This window comes from Schistocerca gregaria, chromosome X (genome assembly GCF_023897955.1).
Source record: "Schistocerca gregaria isolate iqSchGreg1 chromosome X, iqSchGreg1.2, whole genome shotgun sequence".
NCBI lineage: Eukaryota > Metazoa > Arthropoda > Insecta > Orthoptera > Acrididae > Schistocerca > Schistocerca gregaria.
In genome coordinates this window covers 579,404,244-579,427,792 of record NC_064931.1, presented here as the reverse complement: position 1 = coordinate 579,427,792, position 23,549 = coordinate 579,404,244, and the positions used below count along the sequence as shown (strand labels likewise).

General features: G+C 38.5%; 1 protein-coding gene across 2 annotated transcripts in view; it reads right to left on the bottom strand.

Annotated features, from left to right (window-relative positions):
• Positions 1–289: 289 nt before the first annotated feature.
• The window catches only part of LOC126298764 (ERI1 exoribonuclease 3-like), a 110,765-nt gene continuing 87,505 nt past the window's right edge, over positions 290–23,549 (bottom strand). For both annotated transcript variants that reach the window (XM_049990217.1, XM_049990216.1), the window contains exons 5-7: positions 13,073–13,169; positions 12,453–12,637; positions 290–2,473 (exon numbers count right to left, since the gene is read on the bottom strand). In XM_049990217.1, coding sequence (XP_049846174.1) covers positions 12,573–12,637; positions 13,073–13,169 — 162 coding nt within the window. In that variant the 3' untranslated portion in view covers positions 290–2,473; positions 12,453–12,572. The remainder of the gene's footprint in view (positions 2,474–12,452; positions 12,638–13,072; positions 13,170–23,549) is intronic.

Sequence of the window (23,549 nt, the reverse complement as noted above, 5' to 3'; positions counted from 1 at the left end):
TTTAACGATCAATGCTATATTTACAGTCCCCATTGAGCATCACTCAAAAGCAGGAACTGCAAGGACATATAAAGAAATAAAGAGAATTATGGGGAGGGGATACTTTCAGGTAGGCTAACATAGCTCATACTTTTTATGGGTTCTGGCCCCAAAGTGTTTATATTACAGGGAAAAAAACAAATAATAGATTTACCAAACATGTCATGCTTTCTGTTGAATAAATATTAGTGCTCTAGAAACTGTCTCCAATGTGCAGTACATAAAGAAAATATGAAAACACATAAAACTGTTCTGAGTGTATATTTTTTATTACATGCAACAAAATTCAGTTGCTGACAATACAAACTACATCACATTTCTGCAAAAACGAACAAAACAAAAAAGTCACTAAAAATTCAAGATCACAGATTTTTCCAGGTTGGGCAGGGGGAGGGGGACAATCCTACCTGGAAACTTTTGAGTGTTCAGTTCCATAGTTCTGAATTAATTCAACTCTCAAGACGTCATGCAGTTTGTATTTTATACCCAGCTACTGCCATTGTCAGTGACCAAACAAACCTGTGTGCAGTAGCTATTAGGGACGGTACTCACTGAGGCAATATGATATGCAATGTGACTCGTGATACAATGCAGAAGCAACACACATTGGTGGAGTGCATAAAAAATGTAGCAGAAATGACTAAACTGGATTGCACTGGGAAAAATGACAATATTATCAGGATACTCACCATACAGTGGAGATGCTGAGTTGCAGTCAGGCACAACAAAAAAACTGCTAAACAAGTAAGCTTTTGGCCAAAAGGCCTTCTTTTGAAGTAGACAAAACAAATACAAAAACACACACGCACAGTCTTTTTCTTGTTCCTGTTAATGTGTCTCAGTGTCTCCACTTTGTGGTGAGTAGCAATCTATACTTCTCATAATACTGTTGTTATCCCACCTCGGATTTTCCATCGTGTAATGTATCAAAATTGTTTTTAACACTGGGAGAGTCATACTTCTTTCCAGTGTTGAATAAATATGTGACATATTTGGAAGCTGTCCACAATGAGACTTGCAGCAACACGTCACACATGAAGCTATTGCCACCTGCCGTATCTTGTTGCTTGACATATTGCTAATATGGCAACACAAGTGTTGCAGGGATAACTGACATGTCACATGACCTTTATTACAACAAGTCGTATCATATGTTGTATCACCTCAATGGGAACAACTCCTCAGTGAATGCCGTGCTCTTGAGTACTGATACGTAATTTATAACAATAAGTACAATTACTAAATATGGTAAAAAGATTCTTTCAGTTTTGAAAAATAAGTGCATATTGTGGCAGCAGTGTGCCAAGAAGGTGGAGCTTGCTTGTCCGCCCTCTGTTGGTGCTCAATAAAATGTTTGCATTATGGATGAAAACACACACACGACACTGGTGTGTGTGAAATATTCTACCAAGAACCGATGGAACAGTCAAACCAACACAAAAAGTTTACAGATAGTATAAATTGCATTGCCATATCAAAGTACAACATCAGAACTTCATGTGGTATGGAAATGTGCTCTCCTTCAATAAATGTCAATCGGAACTTCTAAGAAACAGTCTTCTGGATGTGCTATAATACATATACTGACTAACCAATTCTTAATGTATTTAAGTAACATGTACAAACAAATATCACTTTCAGTACGCATAACAAAAATATTCCCTGCAATAAAAGGATAAGTCCAACAGATAAATACAGAAAACACTCTACCATTGTAATTACATGTATGACAAAAAAGGATTATTCTTTTTGGACTGTACTGATGGACTGTTACCAGAATAGTTCAAATAAATTCATATCGGCAGTACAGATACAAATCAATTCATGTGTATTTTTCAGTTTTATATTCAATCTCTATATGACATCAACCTCTGCATAATATAATACTGGTGAACGTTAATGCTGTCATACTCATTTCCTATATGATTTCAATATCTACAGCACCAAAATAATAGCACAGCAGGTGAATTAGGCCACCCAGATAAAAAAAAGTCATTTAAAGTAATATACTAAAGTTTACACACATAATAAAATAACCAAGTTATCTCCTCCATTTTCCACACTTCACTGTAACTTTTCAGTGACTTCAGTCATAAAAAATATGACATAAACTAGCAAAATCAGAAAACATATACATAAAGTTAATGAATACATTCAACATACTATATGAAACTTTGGCTGTATCAAAAATAGAGAAAAAATATAATAGGAAAACATTTCAGAAATCAGATCTGACTGCAGATATTTCTGACCATCTCAACACAAACATGCATCACATGATGTCCAAAATTAGTCAATCCTTACACAGATGTGGTGTGGCAGTTAATTTTTCTCTTAAAACCTACACAATACTGGTATACATCAACATAAAACACACTATCCTTTGTCGTGAAGGTATATACACATTTCTTCATAATTTTAGGTGGTAATAAACCTGTAAAGAGGAACCTTGTTAGACTATTTGCAGCAACATGTATGTGCATACATTACAATGCAATGCTTAATATGCTCAAAATTACACTGCACGGCAAAAAAAGTGAAGCAACCAGAATGAGAGGACGAAGGGAAGATATCAGATGTTATTACAGTGGTTATAAAAACAAGTCAAACTTGCAAAAAACTTGGCTGTGTAAACCCATTTGTCCGAACTACTTTGCTCTTGCTCTGGCCTGGATACATGCACTCATTAAGTTGACAAGGGATATTACTGGAGAAGGGGGAAAACGTGTGGCAGAAGAAAAATAAATAGTTACAAAATGTGGCAATAGATGGCGCTGTAAACATTATACTTTAATAGTGGTCAACTGAAAATGACAAATGAATCATACAACAATGCCTAAGGTGTACATTCGACATTAAACAACCTGTACAACTCAGTGTGATGGGGAAAAATCAGTTTTTTAACTGTCCTGAGACCAAAAACCGCATAAAAAGCATCAATCAAAATCAAACCGGATTGCTAATTTCCTTGCAACTGGCGCAAAACATGTTCAACATGCTGTCCACCGTTTTCTGCAACAAGTTGAAATTGAGAATTGTTCCACAACTAATCGAAGTGTTTCCGAGCTCATGTTCAGAATGTGTTGTGCAATGCATGCCTTCAATGCCGCTAAGTTTGCAATCTGAACACTGAACACAAAATCTTTCTTATAGCCCTACAGCTAGAAGTAACATGGATTAAGATCAGGTGATCGGGATGGCCAGGCTGTAGGGAAATGGTAGCTGATAGTTCTAGGATTTCAGGAATGGCGCTTCAGCAACTGGTTAACCTGATTTGCAATAAGTGGAGGTGCGCCATCTTGCATAAAAATTATCCCATCCACACATTTGGAGAGCTGGAATTGTGTGGTTGCGCAAAAGACACCACCACTCATCTCCCCCTGCATTGCTGTGACCACTGCTTACACTGATATCAAATCAATTTGTTTCCTCCCTCTGCCAGGTTGCACACCAAAAAAACCCATCTTTTCTCCAGACCCACGGCACTCATCAGACCAACACCTTTTTTCAAATCCTTCTGTGTCCGGAACTTCTGCAGAGTGATGTATGCACAGTCATCGTTCTTGTAATACAGCTTTACAAGCAGAGCGTCATCCTGCATTGAGACAGTCATGGCGAATGTCGCAGATGTGAAAGGAGGAAAAGCCGTGTACCCGGCGTGTTTGTACCAACTTCAATGGGTCGCGCACATGACAAGTGTTTTCATTTACGTATTCAGACACATACAGTGCCATTTATTGATTAATTTTCATACTATATTTTTCTTCTGCCATACGTTTTCCCCCTTCTTCAATAATATTCTGTTGCAATTTGATGTCATTCTGACCAGTGGTGTTATTTCTACAATGTTTTGAAAGTTTAACTTTAGCTATAATCACCCTGAATTAGCCATGTTTGAGAGCACTGTCCTGCTGAAAAATGGCACAACAATACTGTCACATGAGAAGAAACATGTGAGGATGCCTGCAGTGTGCTCCCAGTATATATTCATGTTGGAAAACTAAGTAAGGCATGGGAGCCAGTACCAAGCACAAACAAAGAAAATCATAACACCCACATGTGAGATGTGATGTGGGCAGTGGCTGACAGGCAACTGAGGCTCTCCCCCACCACCGAGCACGGCACGAATCCTGTGAGGCCAGAACTCTGGACCCACAGGTATACATACTGGGAGCGCACCACAAACCCTTCATTCCACAATACCATCTGATCATGGCAGAACAGTTGTTCGCCGAAATATGGTGGACCTTTGACGATTGTGTCCGGCAGTACACCTGAGAATCTTGGAAGCATCATATATGCTGGGAAAGCCTCAGATTGCATATTACTCCATTACTTGTTCTCGAATGATAACGCAGATGTGAAGGTATTGTAATGAACTTGATGTAGAGTTTTAAAACTACTGTAGGCTACCGAAGACTATCAGAAGTTAGTATAGACTATACTAGTTTTTGTAGTAGCCCTGATCAATTAAGATCATAACCATGTTACCTTTACATTAGGCGTTCTGCATACTTATCGGGTGTTACCTCATATCTATCGCTTTGTTTGCATATGCAGACATGGGGAAAGAAACGATGAATCTTACTTTATATCACAATTTTGTTTATGCTTCTGTTCAACACATTGAAGTCCATATTGTCTGCTGGTATATTTGTTTTCTCGAAAAGTAATGAGTATTAGCAGTTATAAACAAATTTAGAATCATAAGACAAGGGAAAAATTATGATTGTCGAGTTTTACAAAGTAGACATGAAAGTTTTGCATCTGTTTGAATAATATTAAAACCAGGTTCATGTTTGTATTTCAATGTTAGTAGTGCTGGATATCAGTTTAAAGTATTTTCATTGTTGTTTGGATGAATTATTACTTTAACTGTTTAAAATGACAATAGGTTCAAGAGCCACACCAATTAAGTTTAGTATTCTTGAAAGTCTTGAAAGACTCATAGCGACATGATGTGCTATTTTGTTAGCGCAAAGGTGTCATTATTTCGATTCCTACAATGGATCCAAATAAAAATGCTGCTCCAATGTGGAAACTTAATACAAAGAAAAGGCAGAAGTATGGATGAGTATCGGATGTTACTAAGAAAATAAGAAACAACACACATGAAACTGGAAAAAACTGTGAATGTTTGGAGAGAATTACTGAAAGTGAAAGGTAGACTATTGTAAAGCATTTTAATGGATTACCTGATAGGAATGCTCAGAGTTTACATTTATCTGGGCTAATAAAAGCCCATTTCATCAAACAAAGATGGAGTCATAAAAATCAAGCCGAGTCTGATCTTCATAATCATTTGTACACATACAATTTCTGGGTAAAAAGAGGTAAATTATTACATGAAGAACGTGTATTCTACAATGCCTTCATAGCACTTCATGGTATAATCCCACAAATTCTACAAACTATTCAACAACAGCTGACCTTGTATGGGATGGTACGTCCTGACGGGAGAGGTAAAAACAACATAACCCACTCTGTAAGTAATGAAACATGGTTAAAGGTCAATGAATATATTCAGTCCTTCAAAGGTCGCCCTACTCATTACTCCTTGAGAAAAACATTCAAAATATATTTGCTAGAGGAACTCAGTGCAAGGAGACTACACAAAATAAATACAGAAATCAATCCAAACATGCCCATTTCATATGATAGCTAGTTATGCATTTTTAACGATGAGTATAACATTCCATTAGGTTATCCTAGGTCAGACACTAGTAGTGAATATATCAAGCAATATTGTGTACTACAAATGACAGTTGGCAATACATCTGTTTAATATTCATGTTCTGACATCTGGTGATTCTGTGTATTGCTGTTATTATCAAACCATTGCAAAGAAAGGATTGGATGAAGTAGTATCCATGCTTCACCACTATATCTTCAATACTCTTCCACCTAAAGTGAAACAGCTACACATTTTCTGTTACTCTTGGGGTGAACAGAATAAAAATTACAGTTTTCTGCTACATTCATTACACTGTAACAACAAGTTACCATTCACATAAAATCACAATAACATTCAATGAAAGGGGGCACTCTTATTTGAAGTATGACAAAAATATGGTGCTCATTCCACAGAAACAAATTACTGAAGTTCCTCAAGATTGGTATGCCAATATTAGAGATTGCAGAGTGAAGCCTAACCCATTCAAAGTAATTGAATGTGACCAAAATCTTTTCAAAGAGTGGACAAAATGCTTTTCTCTTCTAAATTTGTACAAGCCAAAATTATCTACACCTTCTAAACCATTGAAAGAAGTTAAAACTGAAGTGCAGCTGCCACGTCTTCTTTCTCCAAGGTCAGGAAGCTACAATGGACCACGGGAAACTACAGTAATGATCTTGAAGAGGAATACAACAGAAGATAAACTAGCTGATGGAGAATTCATGTTACCTGGCCCAGCCTACTCAGACTTCATACCAGTTCCACTGTTGAAATGGAAAGATCTTCATGTAACTATTGAACTATTCTCAAATATGTACTGGCATATTTCTATAAACTTAATTCTTCTATTCTAAAGATATTTTATACACTTTTTTTCAGGAAATTTCAAGACTTGTCCCCAGTGAGGCATCGAAAAACTACTATAAGAATCTACCTCAATGAAAAAAAAAGAAGTGTTAAAAGTGTAAACAGGTTTCATTGTTTTACATTCTTAGAAACTTAAATTTGAGTAGTCTATTACTTCCTTAAGGTAGAAACCTCATTAACATAAAATAATTAGCACAATGAATATGAAATACGTCAACAAAAATGAACACCCATCTTTTTTTTTTTTTTTGCTTCTAAATGTTCATCAATTTTTAAAAAGAGTTCATTGTTATTATTACACAGTGCTAGTAACAGACTAGTCAATACTACGCCTAATATGCATACTTCATGTTAACCACAACTGAATTTGAATTAATAAGTAAATGTTCAAGAAAAATGTTTCGAAGCTTAAAAAATTGTTTTTCTCTATAATGGTAAAAAGTGACACTCATCTTCTTCCCCGCATGTCTTCATATGTGATTAGTGTGTTACTAGATTCTCCTAGAAACCAGAAGAGGTTAACAGTCTAGAAACTAAGTGGCGATATATAATGGGCCACATAACCTACAGAACGTTTTTGTTCTACAGAGCGTTTTTGTTCTACACTGTAGTCCTCCTGTCTGTCATTTAAAATTCAACAGTCTTCACAGCAAAAATTAAATTGTCAATGTTTAATTTAGGCTATATTAGAAAATTGTTGATTTGTAATGCAAAGCAAAGTGACGATATAGCAAAAGTAAAAAAATGCATTGCAGATTGCCTTTGATCATGATGAAGAAGGTTCCACTGAGTACAGAATAACAATAATTATTATACAGACTTTTTTATGTTTGTGTGTACTTGAATCAAAAGTAATTCCTTTGTTTACATAAATGTGCAGAAGTTATGTAATCAACTTATTTTTATGACTTATAAAATCAATTTATATTATTAAGGATATAAAATACACAATGAGCTAACACTGAATGATGTTCAGTTCTAATTATGTGTAAAACAAACAAACAAAAAACAAAGAGAAGTCATCGGCTCCCAACTTCTCTCTCATACATTCATTTATGTTTCTTGCCCTACCAATACTACCATTTACGACTGACCCTTAGTTTTAGTAAAGCACAACTCTAGCTTGGTGCACAACATGGTGATCCTCCCTTCTGATAATCAGAAGTGGTTTACCAGAATCTTGATGACGAGTATGCCTGATAATTTTCTCAAGCATTTGTACACTGGACCAGGTGAATACCCCAAAACATGAATATTGCACAATTAATCCTAATAAGGACCCTTTCCAACATTGTCAGATGCTGATAATGCTGTCTCATAAGTACATGGCATCTCCATTTCCTTCACAGTGATCACTCAACATCTGATGCAGTTTATCACTCCCCTTATATATCATACCAGGCCTTGTAACAACATTAAACATTAACAATGCTAATGGACTCTGATAACTGCTCCACCTATTACAGAGAATTGCAACTCTTAATCATTTACATAGCCACTAATGGTGTGTACATGCACAAAGTTACAATGACTTCTGACCATGTCTTCAGGGTGCTTCACTACTTTTTCAAGCAGTGTATACAAGCATGGAAAAGAAGATTTCATTCCCCAAATTTCATACTCAAAAAGCATTTGATCATGAAACCATTACACTCGGAGTAATATACTTTCTGCTAAATACCCAAGTTCAAGTGGCTTGCAATATGATATTAAATTACTAATGTGGTACGTCTTGATTGTCTTGATTGTTAACTTCAAAACTTTTCCTTCAGATGGAACAATTTTTCATGATATAAAACATACTAAGCCAAACAGTATAATACTTCACTGAACATGAGGAGGAATGAGCACCAAAATGTCACAGAAATATTGTACAAAATATATGAACCCCTCAAGCCACGAAATAAATATATTGTAGTATTACTACAGTCTTAAAATAAATGCTGTAGACCTGACAGATATTTTAGACTGCAAAAACTTTTTACAGTATGTTTATGATATAAGATGTTTAGATAGAGAGTGTTTCAAAAATGACCGGTATATTTGAAACGGCAATAAAAACTAAACGAGCAGCGATACAAATACACAGTTTGTTGCAATATGCTTGGGACAACAGTACATTTTCAGGCGGACAAACTTTAACAGATGGCGCTGCAAGTGATGTGAAAGATATAGAAGACAACGCAGTCTGTGGGTGCGCCATTCTGTACGTCGTCTTTCTGCTGTAAGCGTGTGCTGTTCACAACGTGCAAGTGTGCTGTGGACAACATGGTTTATTCCTTAGAACAGAGGATTTTTCTGGTGTTGGAATTCCACCGCCTAGAACACAGTGCTGTTGCAACAAGACGAAGTTTTCAACGGAGGTTTTATGTAACCAGAGGACCGAAAAGTGATACAATAAAGGATCTGTTTGAAAAATTTCAATGGACTGGGAACGCGACGGATGAACGTGCTGGAAAGGTAGGGCGACCGTGTACGGCAACCACAGAGGGCAACGCGCAGCTAGTGCAGCAGGTGATCCAACAGCGACCTCGGGTTTCCGTTCGCCGTGTTGCAGCTGCGTTCCAAATGACGCCAACGTCCACGTATCGTCTCATGCGCCAGAGTTTACACCTCTATCCATACAAAATTCAAACGCGGCAACCCCTCAGCGCCGCTACCATTGCTGCACGAGAGACATTCGCTATCGATATAGTGCACAGGATTGATGACGGCGATATGAATGGGGGCAGCATTTGGTTTACTGACGAAGCTTATTTTTACCTGGACGGCTTCGTCAATAAACAGAACTGGCGCATATGGGGAACCGAAAAGCCCCATGTTGCAGTCCCATCGTCCCTGCATCCTCAAAAAGTACTGTTCTGGGCCGCCATTTCTTCCAAAGGAATCATTGGCCCATTTTTCAGATCCGAAACGATTACTGCATCACGCTATCTGGACATTCTTCGTGAATTTGTGGCGGTACAAACTGCCTTAGACGACACTGCGAACACCTCGTGGTTTATGCAAGATGGTGCCCGGCCACATCGCACGGCCGACGTCTTTAATTTCCTGAATGAATATTTCGATGATCGTGTGATTGCTTTGGGCTATCCGAAACATACAGGAGGCGGCGTGGATTGGCCTCCCTATTCGCCAGACATGAACCCCTGTGACTTCTTTCTGTGGGGACACTTGAAAGACCAGGTGTACCGCCAGAATCCAGAAACAATTAAACAGCTGAAGCAGTACATCTCATCTGCATGTGAAGCCATTCCGCCAGACACGTTGTCAAAGGTTTCGGGTAATTTCATTCAGAGACTACACCATATTATTTCTACGCATGGTGGATATGTGGAAAATATCGTACTATAGAGTTTCCCAGACCGCAGTGCCATCTGTTGTTGACAATTGTAACTACTGTAATTTTGAAAGTTTGTCTGCCTGAAAATGTACTGTTGTCCCAAGCATATTGCAACAAATGGTGTATTTCTATCGCTGCTCGTTTAGTTTGTATTGCCGTTTCAAATATACCGGTCCTTTTTGAAAGACCCTGTACTATGGAAATACAAGCTGAACTGGCCATGAGGACATTTAAATTAGTCAGACATTTTTTTCATATCAGCGACAGAGAAATAGCTCACTGAGTCAATGTATGGGTTTTGATTGAATAATAACACAAAAAACTGACACTGAGCGTCTTTCTCCAAGAGGCAACTAAAGAAAAAAAGGAAAGAAATGCAGCAACAGGGCGAGTAAGTTACCTACAACTTGAGGTCAAGAGAAATATCAAGGTCACAGAACAACAAAATCAATATTGCAGTTATTAATTTTTGTTATTTCCTTTAACATTCTGTGTTTATTGAAATGGTAGACACGAGTGTTTTCACACCTCCCCGCCCCCTGTATTCCTGTCTCTTTCTTTCCATTTAGTAATTTTTAGTTCCAAATAATCAGCTGTTGACCATCCAAATTCCTATTTTTCTCTCACAATTGTTGATATTTGCATGCAGCTTTATTGTGATATCAATTTACGTGCATTAGACACATTTTGATATCCTGCAACTTAAGATACCTTATTAACTTTGGGAGATAATGTACTTCAACTTTGAAAATACCTTGGTTCAGAACCATTACCAAATAAAAAAATTCACTATCTCATTACTGACATAAAAAAAATTATTTCCTAACAAATACTGCTTCAGTGGACATGGCTGATTCAGTAAACTAGTCAGATAGGTGTTTCAAACTTTCATAAACCAATTTAGATAGATAAATATGTATGTATTTATTAAGCTTGCGTGTAATTTCATAGTGTTTTTGTTTTGTATATTGGTACTTTGGTTGCTATGCGATTATTTATCAATTGTCACTTTTTATTTGTAGTTCACTGTTGCTATTTGAGTTTACACATTGTCAGTTTGTCATTGGCAGATAGTGAGTGGAGCTGTGGAAGCTAAGACATGGACTACCGAGGGGAGAAATCTGAACATTTCTGATATATTCTTCTGTTTGAGTTCAGTAGAGGAGTGACAGCAGCAGAGGCAACCAGAAACATTTGTGCTGTGTATAAAGATAGCGCCTCTGGACAGAGCATGGCACAAAAGTGGTTTTCACATTTTAAGGAGGATCGGTTACACATTAATGACTCTCCATGTTCAGGAAGACCTACTGGGTTTGATGGAGATTATTTAAATGCATTAATCCACAATCATCCACAAAGGTGTACACAAGAACTGGCAAATGCAATGAACTGTGATCATTCCACAATAATGCAACATTTACATGCAGTAGGGAAGGTTAAAAAATCTGGTATCCATGTACCACGTGCTCTAAGCCAAAATCTCAAAAATCACTGGGGTGGCTCTGCTTGCTCGTCATCAACTGGCTCACTGACCATTCCTTTGCTGTATCTTTATTGGTGACAAAAAATTATCTCTCTATGCTAACATCAAGGAAAAGAAAGAAATGGTTGAACCCAAACACAGCAGGAACTCCCCGTACAAAGATCTGCATGGATCCACAAAAGATAATGCAACACATCTGGTGGAACAGCGACAGTGTGGTGCACTACTAATTTCTTCCCTGACATGTAACGATCACCGCTGACACTTATTATCAACAACTGAGACCTCTTGCAAATGCAGTCCAAGAACAACAACCAGGAAGACTCCTGCAGATGCAGGATGCATCTCTCATCCATGCAGATCTTTGTATGGGGAGTTCCTGCTGTGTTTGGGTTCAACCATTTCTTTCTTTTCCTTTATGTTAGCATAGAGAGATAATTTTTTGTCACCAATAAAGATACAGCAAAGGAATGGTCAGTGATGCTATGTCATAATGATGTCCACCCACGTTCTCCTAGACTGACAAAAAACTATGTAGGAATTGGGTTGGGAAGTCATTCCACACCCGCCTTATTTACCTGATCTTGTACGCTTCGATTTTCCCCTTTTCACTCTCATCCTGTTCATGACAAGACGTGTGAAATGAATGTAGTTTTAACATGCTGGTGCTCCAGTTTATGCACAAAGATCATAGCAGACACCCTCCAATGACAGGAGGATTATGTCCCTCAGAGGTGCACTTAGATGGAGGAGAAGTAGTTTAAGTTTCATAACCAATTACTGGGTCAGTCTGTCCATAAGTTCACTAATTATCTATGTTGAAGGCACATCTGCAGCATGAGGATTCCCAATGACCCATAAAACATTAGTGTGATTTTGAGCATTTCATCTCTGGTTAAACAAACTCCATGTCATCATCCAGACACATAAATAAGCTCATTCTGAGATATTTCTGTTCATGATGGTGCAAGTTTCATGTTGCAAGCTGCTTAACTACATACATTATAACACTATATAATCTGCATTAAAAACAAAATAAACTGTACCTCTTCAACTTAATTATTTTGCCAATTTCGTGTTTATAATCCCAGTTCATTATTTGGCACCATACTCATGGCAAAAGAAAACATTTCTGCTCCTGCCACATCACAGTTTATGTACTGGAGCTAATTGAAAACATATCCTTTCTCTGCCAGGAGTTTCATAATTGAAACCATGTTGTAGCAGTCATCTGTAAAATAAATGATACTGTTACAAATTATAGCTTCTTAACAAGAATAGTAACAAAGAAAAAGGTCACACTACACATTATAAAATGAAAGTATTGCGTAATAACTGAAAACAGAAGTGTAATAAGGACTCCAAAAAGAATAACTTTAAGGCTAACCAGAGATAAGATAAATCAGATAACACAAAAATCTCGATCTTAAGTGAGGAACATAAAGAAAAAACTAAGTAATACTGTTATTTTGTCAAAAGTTATCATGGTGGGACTGTGCGGAAATACAGCTTAAGTCACACAATAAGTAAAACCCATTCTTAATAACTAGCATTAATAATAGTTCCCACTTCTGTTTTTACAACACTGTAAGAATTAACCTGTAAGTACTATTGTACTTTCAAAACAACCAAATTATTAAATAAAACATATTATTAAGTATCATACCTATACCAGAATGCTGGCGGCCAGAAAATTTTATTCCAAATCTTTCCACAGCACTTTTTAAGCTGGATGGGTAATGGCCAGTTGCCCTGGCGATGCACTGATGAATGAAATAAACATATAAAATTATTTTTGTATGAACTTTGCGAATCTACCAGAGCACAATGCCCAACAGTAACAGCACCAACACAAAAAGATCTGTTTCACAGTGAATAGCATTTTTTTGCGGTAGATCAGCTGTGAGATCAATCAAGTATGCATATTTTAAAGCTCCACAACAGATGTTAGGAAATGGAGTCAATTATCTGTGTATGACACTAGCTTATAAATAAACTCTTGAAACAATTTCTCTCAGATCAAGAGAGTTGCTAAATCTTTAGCAGGTTCCTTCATATTTACTTGTGACTGTTGTGGTAGATGTGTACATTACAGATCATGCTGCTCAGCTATCTAACAACTTAGACATAACATGTTTGCTCACTATAAATATTAACTAAGGACAAAGAGGAAGAAAGACTGGCAGAGACTTTAAGCAAAATACCTACTCAGCACTTACCTGAAGTACACAATGTGATCAAAAGTATCTGAACACCCCCCCAAAACATACATTTTCATACCAGGTGCATTGTGCTGCCACCTTTCTGCCATGTAAGGCACATCAGCTACCTCAGTAGTCATCAGACATTGTGAGAGAGCAGAACTAGGCACTCTGCAGAACTCATGGACTTCAAATGTGGTCAGGTGATTGGGTGTCACTTGTGTCATACGTTTGTACACAAGATTTGCACACTCCTAAACATACCTCGGTCCACTGTTTCTAATGTGATAGTCAAGTGGAAACGTGAAGGGACACGTACAACACAAAAGCGTACAGCCTGACCTCGTCTGTTGACTGACAAGACTGCCGACAGTTGAAGAGGGCCGGAATGTATAATAGGCAGACATCTATCCAGACCATCACAAAGGAATTCCAAACTGCATCAGGATCCACTGCAAGTACTATGACAGTGAGGCGGGAGGTGAGACAACTTGGATTTCATGGTTGAGTGGCTGCTCATAAGCCACACATCACACTGGTAAATGCCAAACGATGCCTTGCTCAGTGTAAGGAGCATAAACATTGGACGGTTGAACAGTGGAAAAACGTTGTGTACAGTGACTAATCACAGTACACGATGAGGTGATCTGATGGCAGGGTGTGGGTATGGCGAATGCCCGGTGAACGTCATCTGTCAGCGTGTGTAGTGCCAGTGCCAGTGCCTACATTGATGTTTCTGGTGGTTTAAGCATCTTCTTGCTTCCCACTGTTGAAGAGCAATTTGAGGATGGTGACTGCCTCTTTCAATCGCCAATCTTGGTTGTGTAGGATTTTCTGTAGAGACAGGAAGAGAGTGGTAAAGTACCGGAACTTCAAGCGCTGATAGAAAGCACCGAAGCTGAAATTGTTATAGGTACAGAAAGCTGGCTCAAGCCAGAAATAAATTCTGCCAAAATTTTTACAAAGGTACAGAAGGTGTTTAGAAAGGATAGATTGCATGCAACCGGTGGTGGAGTGTTCGTCGCTGTTAGTAGTAGTTTATCCTGTAGTGAAGTAGAAGTGGATAGTTCCTGTGAATTATTATGGGCAGAGGTTACACTCAACAACCGAACTAGGTTAATAATTGGCTCCTTTTACCGACCTCCTGACTCAGCAGCATTAGTGGCAGAACAACTGAGAGAAAATTTGGAATACATTTCACATAAATTTTCTCAGCATGTTGTAGTCTTAGGTGGAGATTTCAATTTACCAGATATAGACTTGGACACTCAGATGTTTAGGACGGGTGGTAGGGACAGAGCATCGAGTGACATTATACTGAGTGCACTATCCGAAAATTACCTCGAGCAATTAAACAGAGAACCGACTCGTGGAGATAACATCTTGGACCTACTGATAACGAACAGACCCAAACTTTTCGACTTTGTATGCGCAGAACAGGGTATCAGTGATCATAAGGCCATTGCAGCATCCCTGAATATGGAAGTTAATAGGAATATAAAAAAAGGGAGGAAGGTTTATCTGTTTAGCAAGAGTAATAGAAGGCAGATTTCAGACTACCTAACAGATCAAAACGAAAATTTCTGTTCTGACACTGACAATGTTGAGCGTTTATGGAAAAAGTTTAAGGCAATCGTAAAATGCATTTTAGACAGGTATGTGCCGAGTAAAACTGTGAGGGACGGGAAAAACCCACCGTGGTACAGCAACAAAGTTAGGAAACTACTGCGAAAGCAAAGAAAGCTTCACTCCAAGTTTAAACGCAGCCAAAACCTCTCAGACAAACAGAAGCTGAACGATGTCAAAGTTGGCATAAGAATGGCTATGCGTGAAGCGTTCAGTGAATTCGGAAGTAAAATTCTATGTACCGACTTGACAGAAAATCCTAGGAAGTTCTGGTCTTACGTTTAATCAGTAAGTGGCTTGAAACAGCATATCCAGACACTCCAGGATGATGATGGCATTGAAACAGAGGATGACAAGCATAAAGCTGAAATACTAAATTCCTTTTTCCAAAGCTGTTTCACAGAGGAAGACCGCACTGCAGTTCCTTCTCTAAATCCTCGCACAAATGAAAAATGGCTGACATCGAAATAAGTGTCCAAGGAATAGAAAAGCAACTGAAATCACTCAACAGAGGAAAGTCCATTGGACCTGACGGGATACCAATTCGATTCTACACAGAGTACGCGAAAGAACTTGTCCCCTTTCTAACAGCCGTGTACCGTAAGTCTCTAGAGGAACGGAAGGTTCCAAATGATTGGAAAAGAGCACAGGTAGTCCCAGTCTTCAAGAAGGGTCGTCGAGCAGATGCGCAAAACTATAGACCTATATCTCTGACATCGATCTGTTGTAGAATTTTAGAACATGTTTTTTGCTCGAGTATCATGTCGTTTTTGGAAACCCAGAATCTACTCTGTAGGAATCAACATGGATTCCGGAAACAGCGATCGTGTGAGACCCAACTCGCTTTATTTGTTCATGAGACCCAGAAAATATTAGATACAGGCTCCCAGGTAGATGCTATTTTTCTTGACTTCCGGAAGGCGTTCGATACAGTTCCGCACTGTCGCCTGATAAAGTAAGAGCCTACGGAATATCAGACCAGCCGTGTGGCTGGATTGTAGAGTTTTTAGCAAACAGAACACAGCATGTTGTTATCAATGGAGAGACGTCTACAGACATTAAAGTAACCTCTGGTGTGCCACAGCGGAGTGTTATGGGACCATTGCTTATCACAATGTATACAAATGACCTAGTAGATAGTGTCGAAAGTTCCATGCGGCTTTTTCACGGATGATGCTGTAGTATACAGAGAAGTTGCAGCATTAGAAAATTGTAGCGAAATGCAGGAAGATCTGCAGGGGATAGGCACTTGGTGCAGGGAGTGGCAACTGACCCTTAACATAGACAAATGTAATGTAATGCGAATACATAGAAAGAAGGATCCTTTATTGTATGATTATATGATAGCGGAACAAACACTGGTAGCAGTTACTTCTGTAAAATATCTGGGAGTATGCGGAACGATTTGAAGTGGGATGATCATATAAAATTAATTGTTGATAAGGCGGGTACCAGGTTGAGATTCATTGGGAGAGTCCTTAGAAAATGTTGTCCATCAACAAAGGAGGTGGCTTACAAAGCACTCGTTCGACCTATACTTGAGTATTGCTCATCAGTGTGGCATCCATACCAGATCGGGTTGATGGAAGAGAGAGAGAAGATCCAAAGAAGAGCAGCGCGTTTCGTCACAGGTTTATTTGGTAACCATGATAGCGTTACGGAGATGTTTAACAAACTCAAGTGGCAACCTCTGCAAGAGAGGCGCTCTGCATCGCGGTGTAGCTTGCTCGCCAGGTTTCGAGAGGGTGCGTGTCTGGATGAGGTATCAAATATATTGCTTCCCCCTACTTATACCTCCCGAGGAGATCACGAATGTAAAATTAGAGAGATTAGAGTGCGTACAGAGGCTTTCAGACAGTCGTTCTTCCTGCGAACCATACGAGACTGGAACAGGAAAGAGAGGTAATGACAGTGGCGCGTAAAGTGCCCTCCACCACACACCATTGGGTGGCTTGCGGAGTGTAGATGTAGATGTAGATGTAGATGAGGAGAAGATTGCTGCCCTTCAGGTGGAACTAGATAAAGCAAAACAAGAGCTGGAAAGGTTAAGAGTGGAGAAGGGAAAAAGAGAGGTTGGAAGTGACAAAAGGTTATAGAAGAAAGAGAAATAGGATGTTCTCAGACAGTGTGGTTATGAATGTCGAAAAAAGGTTTGATCTGTTGTCACAATTGGAAACTATGAGCCACAAATAGATGTAGGAGTAGGACAGGACAAAAGAAACTTTCAAAAAGTGTTTGAAAAGTAAGATGCCAGGAAAAGCTGTGAAGAAGAAGATAGTTTTGTTGTTAGGTAGTTCACAACTGTTGCAGGATGAACTAGGGTCAGGTTACAAGTTTTTTTAAACCTAGTGCGAGTCTGGGTCAGGCGATAGAGGATGTAGGTTCACTTTGCAAAGAGTTCATAAAGGAAGGCACCATGATAATAGTGGGTGGGGCAGGCAACAGCATAGATAGGAACCCTAATTATTCAACTGAGAGTGACCTGGTAAAGATAGCTTCAGCAACGAGACATACTGGTGTTGGGCTTGTGTCTGTTCTGAGGCCGCCATGACCTACCTATTCAAACTCTTCCATTAGGAGAGTTAATTTAGAGGAGGGATGGCTGCTTGGATCAGATATGGGGTCTCATATCAGTGTTGTTCCTGTTGACTCTATCAGCAGGTGGGATTATACTAGGCATAGCCTCCACCGCAACAGGAAAGAGAAGGGAAAACTGTCTGGGCTAATAGCAAATAACTTGGGGGGGGGGGGGGGGGGAGAGGGGGGGCACTGTCACAAGTTACAAGTTACAAGTGACAGATCAGCAATTTTTTAGGGTAGGGAGGACAGAAACAAAAGATGTTCAGAGACAGGCTGAAAATGACATTCACGTTGATAAAACAGGCAGCCAGAAAACAAATTTTAATGTACACAATACATGCAGGCAACCTCTGATTGAAACTAGAGATACTCAAAAATTGGCAGGAAAATTAGGTTCATCCAGTTATAATTCAGCCAGTGTACAAAATCAATTATTGTTATTGCATCAGAATATCCAAGGACCAAGGGATACGCTTAATGAGTTACTTATTTGTGTTGAATAATTAGAGTTGAGCAAACCAGTTGCTATAATCTGCATCTCTGAACATGTAACCACTGGTATAGATATGTTAAATGTTGCAGGATTCAAGTTAGCTTCTTAATTCTGTAGAGAAAATATGGAGAAAGGAGGAGATGCCACATTTGTCAGAAACTGTTTTCATTCCAAGAATATTGAAATTAATAAATTTTGCTCAGAGAAGCATTTAGAAGCTTGTGCAACTGAAGTAGTATTTCATAATAAGTCTTTTATAATAGTAGGTATATACAAAACACCTTCAGGAAATTTTAACCTCTTCATAAACAAATCTGGAAGCTCTGCTGTCCCATCTCATGGTAAAAAAAAACCACGGAAATAGTGATTGCTGGTGATTTTAATGTGAATTTATTGAAAAGCTCTGTCAGTGAACAATTATTGCAGTCAGTAACACTAACATTCAATTTAGTTCCTACTATGAACTTTGCTTCTAGGATAATGTGAATGCTCTGAGACTGCTACTGATAACACCTTTGTACACAGATGTAGGGAAAAAAGTTGTATCACACAATCAATAGTAAATGGGATATCTGATCATGACATGCAGCCTCTTCTGTTAAATGTTGAAACTTGTCAGGATAAAAAATCTATTAAATCTGAGTACAGGAGGGTAATAAATAAGTCAAAAATTGAGAAATTCGCGAAATTGCTCGAAGACATGAACTGGATAGATGGTTACAATACTTTTGACTGAAATGGAAAATACAAAGCATTCATTAATAAAGTTACCTCACTTTTGAAAACTGATTTCCCCTAGAGGTAACTCACATCACACAGAAGTCAAAAAATAAACTGTGTATTACAAACGGAATAAAGATATCATGTGGGACAAAAGGGAGACTGTATTACTATCTAGGAACAACTCTCATGTTAGAATTGTAATGCATTACAAAGAATACAGCAAAATATTGAAGCAAGTAATCCAGAAATCGAAGCAGCTTTATTATGAGGAAAAGATAATTACATCAGGCAACAAAATAAAAACTGTATGGGATATAGTGAAAACAGAGACAGGTGGGGCCAAAAAGGAAGAGGGACAGATAGCTCTAAAAATAAATGAGACTTTGGTAACAACTGCATGTAGAAGTGTAAACCTCTTAAACAATTACGTCATTTCTGTTGCCGACAGCTTGGGGTTATCAGGTTCGGTGAACAGTGCAATGGAGTATCTCAGCCCAATCTTTAAAAATAACATCAGTAAAACGGAAATGACACTCTCACCTCCCAAGGAAGTAGCATCCATCATAAAATCCTTAAAATATAAGTATTTTAGTCGGTATGATAACATATCAAAGAAGTTAAAGAGTGCTTATGCGAGTTGAGTTCTATCTTAAGTTATTTGTGTAATCAATCCATTATCAGCGGAACATTTCCAGACTGGCAAAAATATGCTGAAGTTAAGCCTCTTTACAAGAAGGGGATAAAGAGATACCTTCAAACTAATGACCAATTTCACTTTTGCCAGCTTTCTCAAAAATATTTGAAAAGGTTTTGTTCAAGCGTTTCCTTAAGCATCTGACTCCAAATAATATATTGACCAAGTCCCAGTTTGGATTTCTTAAGGGTTCTGATATAGGGAAAGTTATCTACACTTACAGTGAGAATGTACTTAATTCATTAGATGCTACTGGCATTTTCTGTGACCTGTCAAAAGCTTTTGACTGTGTGAACCACAGCATTCTCTTAAGTAAATTATAATATTTGGTGTCACCGGCAATGCTGTGTAATGGTTTGAGTCTTAATTCTCTAACACGAAACAAAGGGTGTCGCTGCGAAATACCTGTGCAGTAAGCAGTCGGTCATCATCTAATTGGGAATTAATTACATGTGGTGTTTCTCAAGATTCCATCTTGGGTCCACTGCTGTTTCTTGCAGTACATTAATGACCTCTCATCTGTTACATTACCAGATGCTAAGTTTGTTGTGTTTGCAGATGATACAAATATTGCAATAAGTAGCAAGTCAAGTATAGTTTTATAAATAGCTGCTAATCAAATTTTCACTGACATTAATAAGTGGTTTAAAGCTAATTCACTGTCATTAAACTTTGAGAAGACGCACTATATGCAGATCAGAACCTGTAAGAGATTTCCTTCCAGCATGTGTATAACACATGAAGGCAAGCAGATCGAAAATGTTAACAGTGTAAAATTTCTGGGATTACAACTCGATAATAAATTCAGTTGCAAAGGGCATACCACAGAATTGCTGAAGTGCCTAAACAAGTCTCTATTTTCAGTGAGAATGATGTCAGATGTAGGAGATAGAAATGTAAAAAAACTTGCATACTTTCATTCTGTTATGTGATATGGGATAATTTTCTGGGGAACTCATCAAACCAAGCAAAAGTTTTTAGGACGCAAAAGCGTGTGATAAGAATCATTTGTGGTGTAAATTTAAGAATATCATATAGAAACCTGTTCAAGGAACTTTGTATTCTAATCACTGCTTCTCAGTATATTTATTCCTTAATGAAAGTTGTTGCACGTAACACATCTCTATTTGCAAATAATAGCTTGATACATAGTATCAATACTAGGAATAAGAACAATCTACATAAAGACCTAAAATCACTTACATTGGTCCAAAAAGGGGTCCAATATTCAGGAACACGCATTTTCAATAAATTGCCAGCAACCACTAAAAACTTTGTTTCAGATAAAGCATGGTTTAAACAGAGTTTGGAACACTTTTTGATAGGCAACTTCTTCTACTCTATAGCACAGATTGTTAAGCCAGCTGAAGTAAAAATGTCTGTTAGATTTCAGTTCTGATAGCACTTGGTCACAACCGTCAAGATTAGGCATTTTATGTATGAAAAATTTATTAATAGTGCATAACAGTGTTTCATTCTGTAAATATTAGCTGTTCCAGTTTACCACACTGTATTCCCCTGTTTCGACAATCTCCTGACAAATGATCAGGGTAGGACGTATTATATTCAAATATTTTATGTTTTTATATTATACTTTCTGACATGTTCCACACCCACAAGAATCATCTCATTTTTTGGGTCTATGGAATGAAAACTGAATCAAATCTAGTATAATCTAAACACGATTGAGCACCTGTTCATAATGCACGGCATGTGACAGAGTGGTTACAGAACAATAACATCCCTGCAATGGACTGGCCTGCACAGAGTCCTGACCTGAACCCTATAGAAAACCTTTTGGATGTTTTGGAATGCTGACTTCGTGCCAGGCCTCACCAACTGACATCGATACCTCTCCTCAGTGCAGCACTCCATGAAGAATGGGCTGCCATTCCCCAAGAAACCTTCCAGCAGCTGACTAAATGTATGCCTGCGAAAGTGGAAACTGTCATCAGGCTAAGGGTGGGCCAACACCACACTGAATTCCAGCATTACCGATGGAGGGCGCCATGAACTTGTCATTTTCAGCCAGGTGTTCGAATACTTTTGATCACATAGTGTAAGTTAAGGAATCAAGGGAGACCTAAATCTCATTGGTGAGATGGGGTTTGGCAGCCACTTCTATTGAATGTGGTTCTTGTGTTTCTTCTCTCTCTCTCTCTCTCTCTCTCTCTCTCTCTCTCTCTCTCACACACACACACACACACACACACAGTACATAGTGCTCAGCTTGTTTATGAACTCCAACAGATGGTATTTACACAGCTACACAACAGTGACATATACTCATATTGATGCAACATGAAGTGACTTTTCATTCATCATATTCACGATGGCACAAGATAAACAGCATCAGCAATGAAGCACAAGACACCAACAACAAACTGCAATAGAGCAACAGTAACTGCAGTACTGGCAGCATTTTGCAGCAATTTCAGTAAGAGTATTGGTATATGGTGATTCAAAACTCCTTCCTAACATTCTGTGAGGCAAGTGAGGAACAAGAATATTACCACTGTCATCCGATGTACCAGTTGCCTGCTTGGCAAGTAACGGACATTGATCATCATCAAAAGATATTTTTCCTCATTTTGTCTTCCGGAAATGTCATAGTTTTGCTTTAACAATTTAGCTCTCTTTAGAATCATTGTAAACTGCCCTTTTTAGAATTTTCTGATGATCTATCTTTGCATTTTATGTAGTTGGCATCAAACCTAAGGCTGGTTTCAACACCACAGACCTTTAATATTGGAGATGATTTGCTCGTGCTTTCCTCTGACCTCTGCATTGACTGATCCAGGAAGTTATAGAACAGGCAAGGCAGGGGAGGGGGCAAAATTTAACATGGACTACAAACTGCAGTGCAACTTACCTCCGGTGGTATCAGCCTGCTTCACGTGTAACAGTGTCGAACACTGCCCATCCAAACCTATCATGGACGGGTACCACACATAAAAGGCTGAATTACAAAGTGTAACTTTTATCTGTTGAAACACGATTGCAAGCAGACATATTTAGATTCTCATGATTTGGCCACATGTTTTGCCACAGAGGAAGTCATGCACTTGGAACTATTACTTTTAGCAAACCAAATATTAGAATGTGGTGTGAAAATTACTGAGAGTTCTTAAACTGCAAGACAATGACTCCAAATGTACTAAGATATGACAATGATAGGTTAAACTTACAGATCAATCAATTGCACTCAATTGTTGTGCTGCATCACACCTGCCCTTTCTTCTAGTCTAGAGATGCAGTTCTCCAATTAATGAAAACCAGCTTGTCTGATAAACAGTATAGGTGAACCTCCAGTTAATCCTTCACCCCTTTTTCTAGTTATAGTCAAAAATCAAAATTATTTCATGAGAAGCAAATAATAACCTTTATGTCTTGAGTGCTTCAAGTAGTATCCACATCATCAGCATATCCAACTGCCACCTATAAGTTCAAATGGTTCAGATGGTTTGAAGCACAATGGGACTTAACATCTGAGGTCATCAGTCTCCTAGACTTGGAACTACTTAAACCTAACTAACCTAAGGACATCACACACCTCCATGCCCGAGGCAGGATTTGAACCTACGACCATAGCAGCAGTGTGGTTCTGGACTGAAGTGCCTAGAACCGCTCAGCCACAGCGGCCGGCTCCACCTACAAGTAATGCTGCAGTTATAATGGAGTGGTGCAGCATGACCAGAGCAGCATGGCGTGGCAGCTGCAAGTGAAGGGGTGTGGAGCAGAGTGGCACAGAGTGGTGCTGAGAGAATCAAACATGTTTGTTTTAAACAGACAGCGACCAGAGCATTTAGAGTGACTCTGGCTGTAT